At 39.0% G+C, this 20335-nt stretch overlaps 1 protein-coding gene across 1 annotated transcript; it reads right to left on the bottom strand.

The window, feature by feature from the left end:
- Positions 1-243: 243 nt before the first annotated feature.
- On the bottom strand, positions 244-20335 carry ALG8 (ALG8 alpha-1,3-glucosyltransferase). The gene is made up of 13 exons (XM_067533305.1): positions 19802-20335; positions 16112-16190; positions 13412-13605; positions 11773-11882; positions 10393-10460; positions 9694-9820; positions 7852-7955; positions 7609-7729; positions 7104-7243; positions 6030-6169; positions 3925-4022; positions 3108-3180; positions 244-1345 (listed from the first exon to the last, which is right to left on the bottom strand). Exons 1-13 carry the CDS (start codon positions 19891-19893, stop codon positions 1114-1116), a joined length of 1578 nt encoding a protein of 525 aa, XP_067389406.1. The 5' UTR covers positions 19894-20335; the 3' UTR covers positions 244-1113.

The raw sequence follows: 20335 nt of genomic DNA, 5'->3' as shown, positions 1-20335 counted from the left end.
TGCTGCGGGGGGAGGGAGGTTGTCAGTTGGAGATCAGCGAGGAGGCAGCCTCCTTGCTGAACTTCTATCTGGTTGGGGGGAGGGAGGGGAAGCTGCTGGCGAAAACTGTGGCCCTTCAGCATTGTAAAAATGATATCTGTGCCAAATTATATTTCGAGCCAAAAAGGCCGGGAACCACTGAAATGAACCCAGGTTCTACTACTACAAAACCACTAGCCCTCATAAATACTTTCATTAGGGCAGGGTACTGGAGAGGTCCACATTGTATGGATACCTCATATCCCATAGAAAAGGAAATGTAAAATGTTAGCTATTTTATAACAAGTCATGTGAAATCATGCAACAGCAATAAAGAAACCCAATATTCCCAACAGCATATTCCTTGTGTTTTTATTGGGAGTATGACAACTCTGTGTCAGAAGAATTGGCTACTGTTTGGTACTGATCATTCTCCAAAATGTTTAAGGATAGCCCCAATGCAGGAAATTACTTGGGAGGTAGAGGAATAGAATGGAGAAAACCAGTGCAGTAGAAATAGACATAAGTCAGATAGTGGTGTCATTGGAAATATTTGATCTTCATATAAGATTTCAGCATTGGGTTTTCACAAAAAAAGGTTGGCAAAACAACCGATCAGCATACAAATTCCAAACTGTATATTAGATTTACTTTTCACTTATACAGATGCCCCTCCAGCTGGAAAGATATCCAGAGAGATGTTTAATGCAGAAATATAAAAAATATTTTATTTACATCATCCACAGTACATAATTATAATTATGTTCTCTTCTATACAGGAATGATCCCTTATTATAAGTAGCCATAATGGTTTCTAGCAAAATCCCTCATTAACAAGGAAATCATACACATTTTCTTCAGGGTAGCAATCTAAACATTTTAAATGGATAATTTTAAGGCAAGTGACATCTCATCATGTGCAACATTTTAAAGAGCTATTTTGATCAGAGTTAGCAATACAGGAATGCTGCAAAACAACACACAGTGAGATGAATGGTATATGGTACCACTGCCATTTCAAAATGTGCACGAGCCCCCTAGTGCTGGTTAATCCTCCTGAAGAATTTATTTGGAGTTGGTCCCAATGATGCTGCTTTATTCTGCCTTCTGTCTGACAGTTACCGATTCAGTCAAGACAGAGACATACAGTTTGAGCCAAGCATATGTGATGCCTACAGCACAGTATACAGAAGTAAGCAATAAAGGGATAAAAGGGAACTTCAGTTTCCAGGCAGTCAAAGGAAACACAATTTCACAAAAGATTTCCAGAGGCACTAGATGAATGAGGTAGATCGTTTCCAGCCAGTTAAGCAGAGGACCTGCTTTTCTGTTGGGGAAGAGGGGAGAAAGATATTAAACATGATTTCTGTTCAGAGTTCTCGCTCTTTTTCAGTGAACATTAGGCATGCTGCCTTTGCCAAGTCTTTGTCTTGCCATTTGCTGTGCACAAGTCACAACATGTTTTCAAACAGCACAATGAGCCAGGCATTAGAACTTCAAGTATAGATACTTAGTAAAATACTAACTGAAAGAGTGTAATTAGCACAACATAAAGCTTATTTTTTTTATAACCATGGATTATAAAACTGAAACACAAGATTCCAGGTTTCAGCAGCTTTGCATCTAGACCAGAAATCTCATCAGTAATTATTTCGCTTCAGCTTGCCCCATGCCCATCCTGCCAGCATAAATGAGCTATGAGACCTTTCACAGCCTGGGATGCACATTCACTGCGCACCAGGTCTTCCGCATTCATATAGCAGAGATATCAGGTCATTATTTCTGACTGTACATTTCTAGATATTGTAGGATCACCCAAACTGAAAGAAAGCTTTAAGATGGTTCATAATGCCGACACAAAGACAGATATTTCCACTGTAAATGTTCTTTTTAAATACGTTTCTTACTACTGGTAAATCTTTATTTATGAAGGTCTCAAGGGACACAGTCCTTGAACAAATCAAGGTTTCAGATGATCAGGAGCATCAGACCCACAAAGCTCTTAAACTCTGCAGGGCAGAAATTAAGCTCTAGCAGAGGCCCTAAGATGTATAGACATAGAGCTTCAGCCCTGAAGAGTTAAAGAGCTTTGCAGAAGTGGATATTCAGTCAGTACGACCTTGGGGGGCACTCAAACCTTCAGTCAACTGCAACGCAGAAAGAGTGAAGGTTCTGCTGTGCTGTTGAAAAAGATCAACTGTGGCAACAAGCCTAGTTTTGTATCTCCTCACCCCCTACAAACACTGCTTCATTCCATCTGCTAAGGGGATATCATTAGAACTAAGCACTGCCATTGAGATTATAACAGTTGCCTCAGCTGAAGCGCGTGTCTTGCTGCCCAGCACACTACTTCCCCCATAATCACTGCCTTCCCGTTGGGCCAGAGACTGAATAAAATCTCTGCTCTTCAAAGCATTTGCTAAAAATAACAAAAGCAGAAGAAAACCTGGCAGAGCATTCAAAAGGTAGAAACCAATGATTAAACCAAAGAGCAGGATGGTGAATTGACTGTCTTTTTCACAGATTCTTCTGTTTTCTACAGCCCATGTATATCCCCTTCAGTATGGAGATAAGCATTTTAGAATTGATAAGAGTTATGTTGGTGGCCATGGACATACTCTATAGTGGGGTCTTATGCATCTTTTAACAGAAATAGACAACTATATGAAAATTTACGTCAATTCAGTGATGGTGAAAGCTGCCATATTGACAGCTCTGGAAACTGAAATTCTCTATCTATAACAAGTACATCTTAGAAGGAGCATTGCAATTTTGTACCCTGACAATGCGTTGACCTTGATATGGACCGTCTCCAGAGCCAAGTGGATAGTTCTGTTTCTGTGCCCATTCAAACCTTGGCTGCTCTCACAACAGGAGTATCAAATATGTTTTTGATGTGGACACCTGCCTACTGGGAATTGGATTGACATCTCACGTTTTGGCCATTACTGACCTGAATTTGAACTAGTGGTATTTCAATACCAACCTCCTAAATCACCCAGCCCCACCACTACAATACAGCCCTCCCCCCAGTAATACAAGAAGTGTGTTTCAATAATCTAAACACAAAATACTTGCTTAATTATTACCTGAAGAGAGCTCTCAGTGAAGAGAAGCTATAGACTGTAAACAGCAGCATGAGCAGTATTTTAAGTGGGATTTCTGAAATAAGGAACATTTTTAAAATGCAACAAAAATGCAGTGTTTTTGGTTATAATTTTATAAGTTACAGCAACCTTAAGTTAAGGATACAATAATTTAAACTACATAGTTCTAAAATTTGCATTATTAAAAGTAAGAAGAATCATTCTCTCCGAAGTGGAGAGACAGAAGTCCAATTTCTTGGAACATTTAAAATTAGTGGATGCACTATTCATTAAGGAACAGCCCTGCATAGGAAGCATGATGATCAGTGATGCAATCCTTCCTTTTTTTAACATTTACATATTTATTCAGAATGAATAATTAGTTTCAGTGATTAGTGCAGTATGTATTAGCACAATATAATGTAAGTGGATTAATACTTCGATCCTGTCTTATTTGACTAAGGAAAAACAAGTCGGGGGGGAATCTATAAAGCCAACAGTGTCCAAATTACTTTTTCCCCCCTAGTTAATCAGTTATGTAAAAAGACAATGTAAGAACAGATGGAAGTAAGCGTGCAAAGGAAATTTCTCACTTTTACAGAGCGGCATAGAAATAAAATTAAATGAAAGTTTTCTCCTCCTTCAGAGGGCACCTTTCTGAAGGCACCTTTCTGAAAATGGCTTTTGGACCCCCAATATCATGCCCAACACTGTGTGCATGCATGGTTTCTGGCAGCCAACCTATCACTGAAAAAATGGAAATACAATTAAATGAAAGCATGGGGAAATGGGGAAGGAGAGAAGAAGTATGAGACTTTACCTGGTGGAGTAAACAGCAATGGAAAGAGTGACAAATGCCCTGTAGTTGTCAGAATCAGATAAATGCCAGCGTATTTTGGGCTCTCCACAGACAACAAGCTAAAATACAAGAACTTTGATTTACTTTTTGCCTCTTAGAAACCAGGTTGAATTTTACTAAAGTACATAAGTCACAGTTGACAGACTGAAGCCAGCATAGCAGCTGCACAAGCAGTTTAGGCATGTACTATTGCTACTGGTGGAGAGGATAAAAAGGGGCCCAGCAGGGGCCACTCCTTACACTCAGCAACCCCTGGACCCAAAACTGTGTAGGGGAGATGCAAACACCCTCCTCCCCCCATAACCCATACTGGGTCTCTGCCTCAAACCATGTGGGCCTGGGGAAAGAAACTGCAGGAAGCAACCAACCAGAGACTGAAGCTGCAAAGTAGCCACAGAAAGTAGTTCAAGGAGGGATCTTCAGGCACTGATGTCAGACTTTTCACTATGCGCATCCTCTCCCCGAGTTGTTGTTTACACCAACCCCCTCCTGCCCCTTCCCTCATGGTCTCCTTTGTCTTTCCAGTTAGCTAATCCCTGCCTGACTGAACCTCACTAAATGGATTTAAACAGGACCAAAAAATTGTGAAACTAACCTGAAGTTTGCAGCCATCATATTGTTCACTCTATTTGTATGTTCTATCCTTCTTCCTTGCCCTTTATTTTGTCTATTTAGTTGTATGCTCTTTGGGGCTGGGATTGTCTCTCTCTGTACAGTATCTAGCACAATGGGGCCCTGCTCTCAACTGGCCTCAAGGCGCTATCCTAATAAACAAAATAATGGTAAACAGCAAGCTGCTGTTTCATCTGCCAAGTAACAGTGAGGCTCAGAGGCCAAAAGACTGGCCTTCAGAAATGTAGCATACTACAAAGTGAATCTCAAATATTAGCTATTCATAGAGAAGATCTGCTTGATCAACTGCTAATGCTTATGGATACGGTCCATGTATTCTATAGCTACAGAATTCACTCCAGGCCATAGAGTTGTGCTGCAGAATCTAAACTTGTATTAAAAATGAATTTTTGAGCCTCCTTTTTGTGAAGCAAACCTTGAAGCAAGTGTAATCCAATATATTGATGCATGTTTGAATTTGCAGGCAGCCTGAAATAATAGCTCAGAAGCATGAGCTATCCCAATCATCTTAATGCATTAATTCTAAAATCTGAAAATGACAGACCAAATGTTAATTTTGTTCCTGGTCATGCTTATTCAGCAATCCTAAATCGCTGACCATGCCTTCTTGAATACCAGAAGTCCCAAATATCCCTTTACCCAGCTACCAAGACTTCCCCATAATAGTTTCTATGATGTAGGTATGTATGAATATAAAAACCCATAGCACATAGTCAATGTTATGTTGTCACTGTATTATTGATTTTCAGATTTAATCCGATTAAAAACTCCATTTTAAATGTAACGAAAAATGCCACTGAATTTAGGCTGTTTGCCAGCTAGCATGCGTATGGCAACATGGTTAATTTTTTGTGTAACTTTACACAAAGTTTACTAAGTATTTGAAGTTAAACAAGTTAATTTACTGTCACACTATGTACAACACACATGCCCGAAATGCTGAAATGGAAAGGAAGATAGGAAAGCATGTAGTAGTTGTGTCTGGGAGTCATGACTCCTGCTCCACTCTTGACTTGTTAAGCAATTTGTTCAAAGCCACCCAGTTTCTTTGTGTTCATTTGTAAAGTCAGTATATCACAAAACATGATGAAGTCTTTGGATAAAGGGTTTTCCATAAATAAATCTTTTAAAAGGAGATAAATTGCTAAGAGCACCTGAAGAGAAATGCTACTTTTAAGAGCAGACTTGTGTTATTTTGCACTACTGAACAGTTAATATGTTTCACCTCAGAGGGGTTGTATTTAAATGATGAGTGAAATGATTCATATATGTAAAATGCATTAGAATGCTTCAGTTTGAGAGGTTTTACATAAGATATACATTCTCTGAATTATCATACTGAAAACCAAGTGGCAATCCTCCTTTGAAAAGCTCCTCAATCATAGCCAGCAACCAGATGAGACTGAGGAACTACCACTTAACAGGTCACTTACCTCAAAGGAAGAATAGCAAGGAGTATTGCTTTTTCATGCACATGCCAGCCAAACATGAATGAGCTCAATGCACAGAGTATCAGGGATTGAAGAAAGCCTCTGGGCCCTTGGGGTTTAAACCAAAGACAGAAAACAGAGGGCTAGAAACAATAGGCAAAAATAAGACTTCAGTGTAAAATTTCACAATTCTGTATATAAGCCATTGCCCATATGAAGCTTTATGATGTTATTATTGAAATACACAAATGAGCACCAGCTCCTGCTTCTACTACAGCATTGCTTTGCAGCATCCCAGGAAGGGATGTATTTCTGATGTGTAAATTTAGTGCTGATGGAAGGTGTCAAATGGACAGTACTGGAGACTAAAGTCTTCCATCTATATAACAAGAACAACATGGGCAGCAGAAGTGAAAGCTACACTCACATTGCCAACCCAATGGTGGTTCTCTCAATGTGGGGAACTGCCCCTGGGAATTTACTGGAACCACCAACTCACTTCACATGAGTTAACATCTACTGGCTGTTTAGTATCCTTTGGCCACCAATATCTGTATTGATGGTCTAGGAGGAAAGGATTCTACATCCAATTACCTGAGCCTTCAGCACCTCACTCCTTAAAAAAAGGCAGGACATTTAAAAGTGAGGGATCAACTGCATTATTCCTGGCTCCAGATTATGCTATCAGGAGCTCAGCAAGTTTCCCAAAAATGCTCTGCCAATGCATCTCAGTCCAGTCTTGAGATGTACCTTGAATTTTAATGAAATCACTATCTACAGAATTACTTCCAGCACAGTAAGCTAAGTGGTTTTGACCAGAGTCCCTGCTATATCTGTCTCTGCAATACTCTATAGTTGACAGAGACTATGGTTTCTAGGAATATACAGAGAATGCTTTGATATGCAAAATTGCTACTGCCTCAACATCCACCCTAATCGTTCTTTTCCAAGACAAATATAACTAGATCCAGAGCAAAAATATATGCAAGTATCAGGTACATTTATGTTACTCAAGCCAGGGAAAAAGGGACAAGGAAATTAAAAACATATTTAAGACTATTGTTTGTTTGAATTTACCAATATAGAGATGAAGGTACAAATTAGCGTTGCTAGTGGAGTCACAGAAGGAAGGACAGTGTGCTGGAATTCTTGAACCAATCCACCTGTCATTGAGGCTTTAGGAATCTTTTCAGGATCAAGGAATTTATATTTTAGACCTACAAGTGAACATAATGTTTGTCAAAGAGCATAGGTACATTTTCAGCTATAGATACACACGTAATTTTTTATGAAAAGTGTGTGATATATATTTATATAATATATAAAATATATAAATGGCAACAGCTATGTGAACACAAGAATATAGCAGAGATTTCACAAGTTAGAATACTCAGGCTATTCTTCCACAGCAATTGGGAATCTACTGCTATGCAATGAATAGTGCTGAAAAGCAAATGATTGAATGAATCTTAAAAACAAGCAACAAAATTTCATTTCTTACATGAATTTCAGAAAAGGAATTTGAGTCCCACAGGGAGCATAAGTAAGTAAGTACTGAAAATATAAAAATAGTTTACTGTACCAACAACGGCTAATGTTTTGTCCACAGCATTGTACAAAGCCCAAAAATTAGGGGCCCAGTAAGCATGGCAGAGGCCTCTTTTGAAAGGGAAAAGCCGTGAAATTAATTGAGGCAGATGGCCCTGTAGGGAACAAAAAGAATGGAAGAGGACCCTTGTTGAGACTCTTCACAATTTTTTGTTTTAATTGTTCAACTTTGTTTCTAAGAGGAAGGTTAGAGGGCTAGGGAATAAGAAGTCATTACCAAAAGTGCGAAGGGTCCCAATGAAAGCGCAGAAACAACACAGACAATCAAACCCAGCAAAGTTATGCGAAGAAAGCTGAAGCTGCTCCACTTGAGGGATCCATCTACAGAAAATTAACATTTCTATTAATAAGAGATATTTGGAGTGGTAGAAGAGGAATGGGAAGCAAACACATTGAACTGAGTAGTAAATAAGCTAACACGTCACCTTTAAGTGAATATTTACAGTGAGTAACTAGTACTTACTATAATAGCTAGGTTTACAAGTCTCAAAATTATACCCATTTCTCAACTGCTAGAGAGCTTGACTTTAATTTGCTGGTTTGTTATTTATTATTTGTATTATCATAGCACCTAGGAGTCTCAGTCTTGGACCAGGACCCCACTGTGCTAGGCGCCGTGCAAACAAACCAAAAAGACAGCCCCTGCCCCAAAGAACTTACAAAATAAATACAAGATAAGAGACAACAGATGAATACAGACAAGGGAATAAAATGAAACAATGAGACAATTTTGTCAGCATGACCATTAGTTTGAGGCAGGTGTCAGAATATCTCCTTTTTAAAATTTAGACTGTACTTTTTACCAAACTGTTTCCAAATAGGCTATTTGATGAAAACAAAAAGCCAAGTCTGAAGCAGTTTGGGAAGATAGAACTAATCTTCATTTTGCTAGTAAAACAGCTCCAACTACAGAAGACATGTTGTGTATTGACGGATTTAATTACTTCTGATTGGCTTATTCACTTTTCATCGCTTCTTCTTTCTTCTGAATTTATATGCAGCTGCAAAATACAATTAGCCTGTGGATGCCTTAACACTCTTAGCCAGTGGATGCAATTGCTTTCAATTATAAACACCATTAACTTGAGGAATTCTGGAGATTAAAGTGAAGAACATTCTTTGCAAGGCTTATTTCCTTGTAATTGCTGTTCACTATGCATGAAGCACCAATCCTATTACAATCTGCGTAGACAGTACAGCCTTATTTAGATGCGGAAAACTCACCTCTTTGTGATGCTCACAATAAATGAGTTTATATTTGTACCCTTGGATCTTTTTTCCCCTTATTTTCATATACATAAAAAAATACATTCAATGAGCCACCAGGATGTAAAATCATATTGCTTCCAATCTTGTCTCTAACTCCATTCCCTCTCTACTATTTGTAACCTTCATTTTGTTGTATAGCATTTAAACTATAGATGGTCTTCATATTGGGGCAGGGACCCGTGTCTTCCCTTTTCTTCTGAAAAAGATCTAGCATACCTTTTGGCACTATAAAGTGAACAGTAATTAATTGAAATAGATTTGAAGGGACCAGCTGGATCAATCTAGCCCAATAGTTCTCAACCTTTTTTCATTTGCAGACCCCTAAAAATGTCAAATGGAGGCATGGACCCCTTTGGAAATCTTAGACATAGCCCTTGAGGTCCACAGACCACAGGTTGTAAACCACTGATCTAGCCATCCTACATATCTCCAGAATAGAAACACTGAAATGGTTCCTAGTCTTGGTTTGACTTGAGTCTCTAGAAGCAGGGAAATGACTTGTGAGAAAAGGAACTTCTACAAGAACAACTTCAGAAATGGTATCCAATAAAATACTTTAAGTCAAAGCTTCTATTTCATTTGCATCCACTGAGTATCTATGGACTTATTGCCACCCCTTAACCATAATGCTTTCATGCAAAGGTAGTATGTTAAAATTAAAAAAGAGAATTTCAAGGACAGTAATGACAGGATAACACTGAATGCAAATATCCCATCTTTCTACACTTCCTGGGCCCTCTTCCTCCACATCCTTAATATAAAACACATTAAGGAAGGATCAGTAACTTACCTGCCTTATTTGCAGTGAAACAATAGGACCGTAACAAATATACACCATATGCTGGGGCTACATAGATGTAGATGTGTTTGAAATGCAGGAGAACAGCAAAAAGAAGAGCCCCCTCCAAATGCCTTTTCTAAAAAGACAAAAAGGTTGTACAGGTGGAAACCGCAGAAGAGCTGTATTTAAACACACCCTACCTTAACACAAGCAGTTTCAAAGATAGTCTTCATCAAAACATTTCATGTATGAGGGGATGGATATTTTCCCCATTTGCCTAAACAGTCACAAGATAATTTCCTGACTCTAAGGGGTGTTTGGAATGTAGGGAATCCCTCATATCTTCCCTCCCTCAGAGATAAACCCCCTTCCTCAGGGTAACCTTTCCTGCCAAAGGACTGGTATCTCCCTCCAAAACAGCTGAGTTCCATCATGTAACAACTAGGAAGAAATAAAATGAGTTGTATATTTAAACAGCAATACATGGAACTCACTCCCTCACAGGGGGGCAGGTATGCTGTCCCCACAGCACATCTAATATATTATGGCCAAGTGAACTAAAAAATAGAATAAATACTAAGAGATCCAATTCTAGTGGGCAACAGGTCAGAACTACTCCCAGTTATTACAATAGGAGCATGCCCATAATTAAAGCAAAAGATCATGTCACAGGACAACAAAAACATTGCAACTTGATTTTATGGTTACCTGAAATAATCGAGCAACAGAAAGAAGCATCAATCCAAATAAAAAGCCATTGTACTGAAAGTGAATATCTAAACTTGTGTCAAGGAAGAAGTTTTTTACTGTCAGTTTGCTTGGACAGACTCAGAAGTTCACAATCAGCAAACAAATCAAATGGAACTATAACCAAGGAAACATTCCTAAATTACTACTCCAAGTTGGGTATGAAATTACCTTTATGTTACTCATTCTAATTAGCAAATATAAAAGCTGCAGAGCTTAACCCATTGATTTTTAATGAGAAACGCTTGGTAATATAGCTAAGTGTGTATATGTGTATTATGGAACTCAACAGAAAATACTATAAACAAGGTCATTATGCTATATGGTTTCCATTATAATCTGCGATCCTCTTCCTCCACCATTTTCCCAGTGTGAAAAATCTCCCTTTTTCACTGAAGTTTTAAATGCTAATCTCTGGCCAAAAGTGACATAAATGTTTGAAGCAGACATCTTCAGATGTTTGAGTTGCCTATCGAGGTGGCTGTGGAAAAAACTGTCACAAATGGTTATTTTCCACTGTAAAAATAATTACTGCCATGCTCCTTCTATATTCCTTCACTACACATATAACTGAAGAAATGGTAATGGCACGTCTGAAACCTGGCATGGAAATGGACTTCATTGATGAGTATATATTCATGGTGAAAAAAATCACTTCAATCTAAAGTCATGGATGTTAAAAACTGCAGTTGAAAATATCATGACAGAGTTTCATACTTCTTGAGATGCACTGGATTTTCACAAAGCTGCTTTAAGTGCTCATTTTTAATGGATATTAACTGCCACTAACAAGTGCTCCTAACTAGGTCAGTGCACATTTTGCCAAGACTGACTGGTGCCTGCTAGATCTGTTAGTGAGCATTATCATTTTCTACTTCCTCCTTTCTTTTAAATAAAATGTTGGAAATTAAAGACAAGGAAAGTTAATTCAACTTCTAGTGTGCACACTAACAAATCAAAGTCAAGGGGAGTCTGCTAGGCTCACTGCCCCAGAGTTGTGGACCCCTGGATCCTAGAGAAGTTTAACGGTCTCTGTGAAACACTTCAAGTTTGCCAAATCAGCAAATTCTGACCAGCTCTAGTTGTAACCCAGCTCTTTGGAGCTATACTTACTTGTAAAAGTTCTGTGATCATAACTTTGAATTTATTGTTACAATGAAACTTTACTCAGCTGAGAGCCCCTGAAACCCAAACAGTAACACATATGTAACAATCAACAGTAATATTACTTCTTACTAAGATAGCGTAGATGCTGTCAGCAGTTTTTGTATATATTTGTATGCATTTTATTTGTTTATAGTGTCAGTTTTGCTGGATTTTGACAATTAACTGAAAGGATACGATCCACAATTAACAAGCCAAAGTTCCATAAAAGCAGAACAGCAAGAACAAACATCGGTTTCTCCAGAATGTCTTTTCCAGCTTGTTTCCCATTTACACATCTGCAGCATCTATATGAAGAAAATCAAACAATTATAGAATAGAATTATTATAGAATTATTATTAACACAGAATTATTTCTTTTAGCACCTATTTATATTAACACAGAAGCTGGTCCTTTCAGGGAAGTTCTGCCATATGCCAGTTACTAAAGTGATAGCAATTTTTTTTGATAATTTGTTCAAATTAAGAAAATATTAATTTACAAAAACTTATATTGTAGAATTGGAAATACGTTTTTCCTAAAATAGGAAGAGTTTATTTTTTTAAACACACAACTCTGAAGGTCTGACTAATTTCCCAAGAAGAAAATATCATTAAACAGAATTTAGACAACTGTAAGGGCTTTAAGGTTAAGAATGATAATTTTTTCTTTGCCTACATTGCAATATTTTGTTATTAAATCAAGGAATTTTTAAAATCTAATTTGTTTTTTCATTCTCTCACCTTGGAGAAGGAAAATATAACAGCATACAATTTTGTTTACTTTACAGTCAATAAATTTAATTACCAAGTTCTCATGCACTAGCACACTACAGTGTTTGGAATGCAACAGGCAAGTTTTTATTTATTTAAAAGTTATTTCTACTAGATTTTAAAAAATACAAACCCTATGACCAGCAGATATATTTCCATTGTTTTTTTAAAATAAAGATCTTTGTTACCTCTTGTCCTAATCTGAAATTGTGGCCTATGTAATGCAGAAAGTCAGGCTAGATCTTTAAAAAAATAAAAATAATTTGATTCAGTAGTGCCATTTTAAAAGGGCAGTTCTGTTACATTCAGTAAATAAACATCTGGACTACTTGATTCCGAGAGACTCAGAATAGTAAAGGAGGAGTCTATATAGGGTCTGAGAAATTAATACAAAAGCAGATGCCCTTCTGCCCAACTTTTAGTGATTAGAGTGTTTTTGTAAGACTTTGCTACTTCTAAATCACTATGGTGGGCAACAGGCTTTTCTTCAAAATATATGCTCTCTCTCCCCACCCAACATGAGAGATTATACACATATTCTTTTATCTCCTCCAAATCCCTGGTGCATTTAAATATACTATGTACTTTTATTAAGGCTGCTGAACTGAGTGCCAATAAAATGTTAAATTTGGAAGACAAGACCAACAGAAAAGTATGGTTTAATATGTGACAAGATGTCAAAATTACATGAATGAGACTCTTTCATGCTTGGACTCATAAAAGGATGAAAAAAGACTTCGGTCATCCAGTCTGAGCACCGAATTCCTTTAGAATTCTTAAACTGCCAAGTACATTACATATAAGAGCAGGTAGCTAATGTCTAAAATAAGCTTAATTGTGCCCATAATATTAGACTCCCCAGGATAAAGGAGGAAAAAAGGTCTTCTATCTTAGCTACACACCACCACTTGTTCCTTAAATAAGTTCAGCCAACTGTGTTTTTTCCACACATTTACTAGTCTTATGTATATTCCTTTGTGATTACCACATGCCCATTTTTGAGAACTCAATACTTTAAATAAACAGCCCAACTGTCCCCAAAGAACAGAACACCGAGACTTACTCATGGACTGCATACATGAAGAGAATATCTGTAAAGATGACAGAAAGTCTTTGGAAGAAGACTGTTGCATGACTGGAGTAGTTCAAATTTTGGATAACCAGCATTTCCTGGTCAAAGTATTTGGCAATGTGTGAAAGTGCATATTCAAACCAAGCAAAGAATGGAGGATAATCCAAGGTCCACTCAGAAGTTGCCTAAAAACAAAATAAGATTTACCAGTTTGGAACTGAAGATCAAGACAAGTGCTTACAGAGATTTATATGTAGACAAAGTGTGTCATATGGGATTAATTGGTATGTTCATTCTAGTAGCCGGTATTGAACAAAGACAAATACTTTTGATTTCAGTGCTACCTCATAATGGAACTGAGCAATTGTACAATGCTGAAAATGACTTCAACAGTTTTGCTATGAGATGGTAGCGTTCATGGAAGGACTGGAAGTCTTTTGGAGTTGGCAATGGGTAGGCTTGGCAAAATTTGCTTCTTATTTATTTTATAACTGACTGATAATATCAATGTTTATTTTTTAACCTTTTTTCATTTTTTATCAATTTAAATTTTTACAGTTGTGAGAAATTATTGGGGGGGAAGATGGTCATACAATATAGTGACAGTAGACATTGAGATTCAAAAAGTTAAAGCTTTAAACTGTTAAAACTCATTGTCAATATCACATCAAAACATAGAAAGTAAATATCCTTAAATCAAACGCTAATAAATTCTCAAGCAGCATTTTTTCTTATTTTGCTCATCTGTAAATTTTGATTAGCATCAATGGTAATATTTGTCGGTTTCATTGTGAAATTGATGTTTACTGATAAAAATCTAATCCTTCCAAGCCTAGTAATGGGTCAGAGAAGTTTTCTCTTACAGATTTCTGGTTCACATCTTATTTAGGTTGTAAGGGACTGAACTATTACAGTCTGATGCTGTTCTGTGGTCTCTATGAAATATATTTGGTGGCTTCAGTTCAACTCAGATACCACAGTGACAGATACAGTATGAAAGAACCTGAATGAAACAGTTCAGAGTGAACATCTGTCCACATTAGAAAAATAATCAGCACAATTGACACCCTTGTATGGCAGTCTCAGGAGAGACAGCTATTTTGTTCTATTATAGGTTCTTACACTGCCCTCAGTGTAGTATCAGAATGCTCTTCAGCAGTGTATTAGAAAACAGGTCTGATATGCTCATGGCAGCCTGTATCACTTTGATGAGCTGCAGCATTCTGTGCTAGTTGGAGTTTTCTAAGATCTGATGCCTTCATGCTCATTAAGGAATGACTTGACATGGAGACTAACCAGAAGGTGACCCACCCAGGTTAAACTGAGGCACAAAAGTGTAAAGCTGGCACTTGAGTGGGAAAACTCCTTGGGAATATGTACAAAACCACTACCTTTTCCTCCTCCAAATCCTTCTTTAAGACTCATCCTCTGCTGTGATGTCTACAAAGCATTACTAAGCTGAACATCCAGGTAGGTGGTAAGCGAAGACCTTTGCCTAATATGATAACTTGGTCCTTTTTGTTATGTCTTCCCCACAACCCATTTGTTTAGTTCAACTGCCTCTGGTCTTGTCATGACAGATTGTGAGCCCTTTGGGATAGTCACTATCTTTTATTGTGCCCAGACAATGCCTAATTACGACAATCAGAGTCCAGACACCACAAGGGGAAAACAGGGTCCGAACCCCAAAGAATAAGCAACTGAATCAACTGATGTATACATTACTGTACTCTAATAGTGTATCAAGTAAGATATTTTTATGAAAGCCAGTGATACACTTGTGATTAATATCATTGTGAAATGTACGTATTAACACAATATAATGAATTATGGATATTTACTGATATGCTTTAAAGTCTTTGACCAAAGAGAGAAACAAGTTCTCCCCACAACAGAAGGGAAGGTAACTGTCTCCCTGTCTTTAAAGTAAATTAAGCACTGTGGAAACAAAACAATGGAAGCTCCATTTACATACAAGTCATCAGGTGAATGGGGAAGTCAGCAGGAAGAGAAGAAAAGCAGGGGGCCATCTTGAATCTGGGAACAAAACAATGAATTTGGGGAAATATATGGGGAAGCAAAACACCATTCTGGCATCCATCACTTAAGGGACAAAAGAGGCCAGTGCTCCTGGAATCTGTGAAAGGTGGATCCTGCAGCCATGTGGGCTGAAGATGCTGAGAACCGACTGTAGATAAGAAATTGCCTGAGACCAACATTGTAATCTGCTAAATTTTAGACTCTAGAGAGCATGTTTTAAACTTTTGTTTTATATGTAACCATTCCTGTTTCACTCTTGCTTTGTATCACTTAAATCTATGTACTTTAGTAATAAACTTATTCGTAGTTTTACTACAAACCAGCTCAGTGTATATATCAACGTGAAGTGTGTGTCCTCAGCTAAGCTAACAGACTGGCCAGGTGGGTTTAAGCTCCAGTAAAGCTCTCCCTTACTGAGGCAGAGTGGTTTACAGTTCTGGGTGCTCTGAGAAGAGCATCACACTAACACAATGGGGTCCTGATCCATGACTGAAATCCCTGGGCATTACTGCAAAACAGTCACCAACTATCAACCATCAGTATCCATGATACATATTTTCTGTGAAGAGATGACTTTATTCTCCAGATATTTCTAATAAGCACCAAATTCACACACAATAAAAAAAACAAATGAACAAAACAAGAACTTACTTCATAGTACCACCGAGACACTGGTAAATTGTGAGTGATGGCAAGCCAGTTTCTATGAACTTCAAAATCTGTGGAATGACTGTAAAGAATATTGACATTAATAATCAGATATGTACAGATTTAATGGGTAAAAAAAAATCTTTTTCAGAGTATTCAACCATTTACAGGTAGACAGGAATCAAAAAAAAAGCTATTTGTGTTGCAAGTTCAATTAATTTAGCTGCATCAAAGCCATAGCGGTAACTAAACAATTCTAAAAAAGCAGCCCGAGTAATAACTATAAGACAGCATGAGTCACCTTGGTTTCTACAAATTGCTAACAAGAGGAATATCAGAATCCAGTTACAGGTCTCAGTTTTGTTTGGTTTCAGGAGCTGAATTTCCTATTTTTAAGTAATGCAATTTTGAAGTCAGAGAGTCACAGAAATGTAGGCTGGAAGGGACCTTGAAAAGTCATCAAGTCCAGCCTCCTGCACTATGGCAGGACCAAATAAACCTAGACCATCCCTGTCAGGTGTTTGTCCAACCTATTTTTAAAAACTTTGGATGAGGATTCCACAACCTCCCTTGGAAGCCTATTCCACAGCTTAACTACCCTTATAGTTGGAGAGTTTTCCCTAATATCTAACCTAAATTTCTCTTGCTGCAGATAAAGTCCATTACTTGTTGTCCTACCTTCAGCTGACATCATCCTCTTTATAACAGCTCTTAACATATTTGAAGACTTGTCAGGTCCCCTTCATCTTCTTTTTCTCAAGACTAAATATGCCCAGTAACCTTCTCATATGTCAGGTTTTCTAATCTCTTTATCATAATTTTTTTGCTTCTCCTCTGGACTCTCTCCAATTTGTCCAATCTTTCCTAAAGTGTGGTGCCCAGAATCGGATACATATATTCACCAGCACCAAGTACAGCGGAACAATGACTTCCCGTATCTTGCACGCTACACTTGTGTTAATACACCCCAGAATGATATTAGCCTTTTTTGGCAACTTCATCACATTGTTGACTCATCAGTCTGTGATCCATTAAAACTCCCAGATCTTTTTCAGCAGTACACCTATGCAACTATTCTCCATTTTTTAGCTGTGCATTTGATTTTTCCTATGTGAAGTATTTTGCACTTTATTAAATTTTATCTTGTTGAATTCAGACCAATTTTCCGATTTGTCAGGGTTGTTTCCAATTTTAATCTTGTCCCCAAAAGTGCTTGCAATCCCTCCCAGTTTGTTGTCACCTGCAAATTTTATAAGCACACTCTCCATTCCACTATCCAAGTCATTAATGAAAATATTAATTGGTATTGGACCCCACTAGATACACCTCAGAGTTTCACAGTGAACCACTGATACTCTTGGAATACCGTCTTTCACCCCTTTGCGCTCCCACCTGATAGTAATTTCACCTAGACCACATTTCCCTAGTTTGCTTATGAGAAGGTCATGTGGCACTGTGTCAAAAGCCTTACTAAAAATCAAGATATAGCAGATCTACTGTTTCCCTGCTATCCATTAACATAAGAATGGCCATATTGGGTCAGACCAATGGTCCATCTAACCCAGTATCCAGTCTTCCAACAGTGACCAATGCCAGGTGCTAGGCCAGTAACCGTCTCAAAGAAGGAAGTTAGGTTGGTTTGGCATGATTTGTTCTTGACAAATGCATGCTGGCTATTCCTTTATATTCTTGTTATCTTCCATGTAATGCCTATTAGAAATATAGACACAGAACAATGGAGAAAATACAACACACAACATTGCTAAAGAAAGATCTCCTCTGCATCAGGCTAATTTGGTTTATAAAGTTTTACCATTGCCACTTATTATAAACATTACTTTAGCTACTCGACAACAGAAAATATTAAAAACAAACAATTTTAAGTATTGGCATCAGATTTAAACATTTCGATGAGTTAATTAATTAAACCCATTGCAAAGACACACTGCAGAGAGTATTCTTATTATACAGGGAACCTGACAACTGAACATAGGAGTAATCTTTTCTGTAAATTGAGACTGTTACTCGGAAAGGTAAAAGCCATTAGACAGAATACTGGAAGTTTGATGTCAGATGTTGTTCTGATCTGACAGCTGTCTGCCAAATTATTAAAGTTGCATTATAAATATGTAATGCTTTTGGTTACCTCAAGGGTGAATTGTTTTAAAGTTCTAGTGCTCTTATAAAAAGGTCAATTTTTTTAGTCCTTTGCTTGCCTTACAAAATTAACAAACAATATGTTCAAAATCAAACCATTCTGCTTTATAATTGCAGAATCAAATTACATACAGCATAAGAGAAAGATTTTATGTACAATGAAAACAAGTTTAAGTACCATACAGTATTAATATTGAGCTACTACAGCAAATACTTATTAATATACTAAGAAAATGAATATGCTTATATTTTAGCAAATGAAAGTGTTCATATGTAAGTTTTAAAATTGAGGTAAAAGCACTTGGACTCCTAATTCATTTATAAACTTTTGAAAATCCCACTCTGAACATATCTGAAACAACTATGTAATTTAAGAGTAGAAGCATCTCTTTTTAATATTAAACTTTTCAAAAAAAGTAAGACTTCACACAATTTATGCATCTTTAAAACCAATTTCTTATTTTAAGAGTTTTAAAAAAATGGCCATAGAGGTTTTACTCCAGGCTGTCTATTTTACTCTTCTATGAGGAAAGCAGATCTCATACTTTGATCCTCCAGCACAGATTTGACATGAGATTTTAACAGGCCTGAACAATCGGGCTGCTTGGGAACATTCTTAATCCTCTCTACAGGATGTGCCAGACAACATTGCTCTCAACTCTCCGGTCCTTACAAACCCAAATTCAATCTCCATCAGGACTAATAAAGAAGATGGGTTTTCACTTATCATACTTTGTCTCAGAAGTGATAAATTACAAAACTGAAGTACTGTACTAGAAAAAATAAATACTCCTACGATGCCACATCAAGTAAGTGTGCAGTTCTATTACTTAAATAGTCTCTCTCCATCTGGGTTTTTGGTAGCTTAAGAAACGTCAGCAGTAGCTGGGTTAGAAGCCTAGACATTTTGAAACTCACATGCAAAATTCCCTATCACTTTCACGGGTGAGCGGTAAAACACAAAGCAATGCAAACTGTGCGGGATCCTGGACTTTGGGGGGCACCTGGAAAAGATTTTTGCCTCTCAGGTGATCAGAGGCCCAGCCCCTCCAGCCACACGAAGCGAGTGGGAGGCAATCTGCAGCCCAAAGCAGCAAAAGCTAGGGCTAGTCCGTCAAGATGTAGCCGCTTGGGAGCTGCTCGCCCTGGGGGTAGCCTCGCTGCCAGCAATTGGCCAGCTACCGTCCCACCGCCGCGGGACACTGCTCTCACAGTCCAGTGCGGCTACATGTCGCTCCTGCATGAGCCCGTCCCCCGCCAGGCGCCCCACGGCAGCGCGGGCATGCCAGGCCCGGGACCCACCCCGCGCCAGCGGCTCTTCCCGCCCGACACACGCAGGTGCCGCAGCAGGGGCGGGCGTGGCGCTCAGGCCACGGCCGGCGGCACGGGCGGCAACCGTGGGACGGACCGGCCGCCTCACACCTGAGGGCGATGGCTGTGAACGCGGCTCGGCGGGGGTGGGGGCGGGGCACGGACGGACACACGGACGCAGAGACAGACGGGGCTACGGGGAGGCTGGTCCGGCCCGGCCCTTACTAGGTCGGAATGAGGAGACATTTGAGAAGGGAAACCCCAAGCGCCAGAGCCGGGAACCAGCAACCGCCGCTTCCGCCCGCCGCCGCCGCCATTCCACGCAGCTCGCTGCCGCTCCTCCCGGGCCCGACTCCAGGGAGTCCCGACTGACAGCGCCACGCGACACCGCTCCCTCCGTCCGGATACACCCCCCACTGCGCACGCGCCGAAAATGACCTCGCGCGAGCCCGCCTAGATGGTCGGTTTGTTTCGTTTTTTTTTTAAACCCACTTGCGACTACATCGCGCATGCGTCCGCGGTCCGCCTGCGCTGCTCGCGCGCCGCCTTTCCGAATCCTCCCTCAGCTACCGAACGCTCCCTGGCTGGGTGGGGGCAGGTCTATGGCGGAGTGTGCAGGCGCCCGGTCCGTGTGAGCTGGTGGGAGCGGGCTGGTTTTTTGCACCAGCTAGGGACCAGGGAGTCATTGGATTGTGCCCAGGAGCCTCCTCTCTCACCCAGCTTCGCTACGTTATCCTCCAGAACCTGCACGGCTGCTGG

Source organism: Emydura macquarii, unplaced genomic scaffold, assembly GCF_026122565.2.
Source record: "Emydura macquarii macquarii isolate MOO-44397 ecotype Brisbane River unplaced genomic scaffold, CSIRO-AGI_Emac_v2 contig_3328, whole genome shotgun sequence".
Taxonomy (NCBI): Eukaryota; Metazoa; Chordata; order Testudines; family Chelidae; genus Emydura; species Emydura macquarii.
Note: the sequence above shows the minus strand (reverse complement) of the source record. Positions and strands in the feature narration are given on the sequence as shown.

Excerpts from the sequence above, each read along its gene's own strand:
- ALG8 (XM_067533305.1), bottom strand. The coding sequence starts at position 19,893 with ATGGCGGCGGCGGCGGGCGGAAGCGGCGGTTGCTGGTTCCCGGCTCTG. Across the intron at positions 13,606-16,111 it reads TGTCTCGGTGGTACTATGAA|GCAACTTCTGAGTGGACCTT; the intron begins GTAAGTTCTTGT and ends TTTTGTTTTTAG. Across the intron at positions 1,346-3,107 it reads TCACTGAGAGCTCTCTTCAG|AAAAGCAGGTCCTCTGCTTA; the intron begins GTAATAATTAAG and ends CTTCCCCAACAG.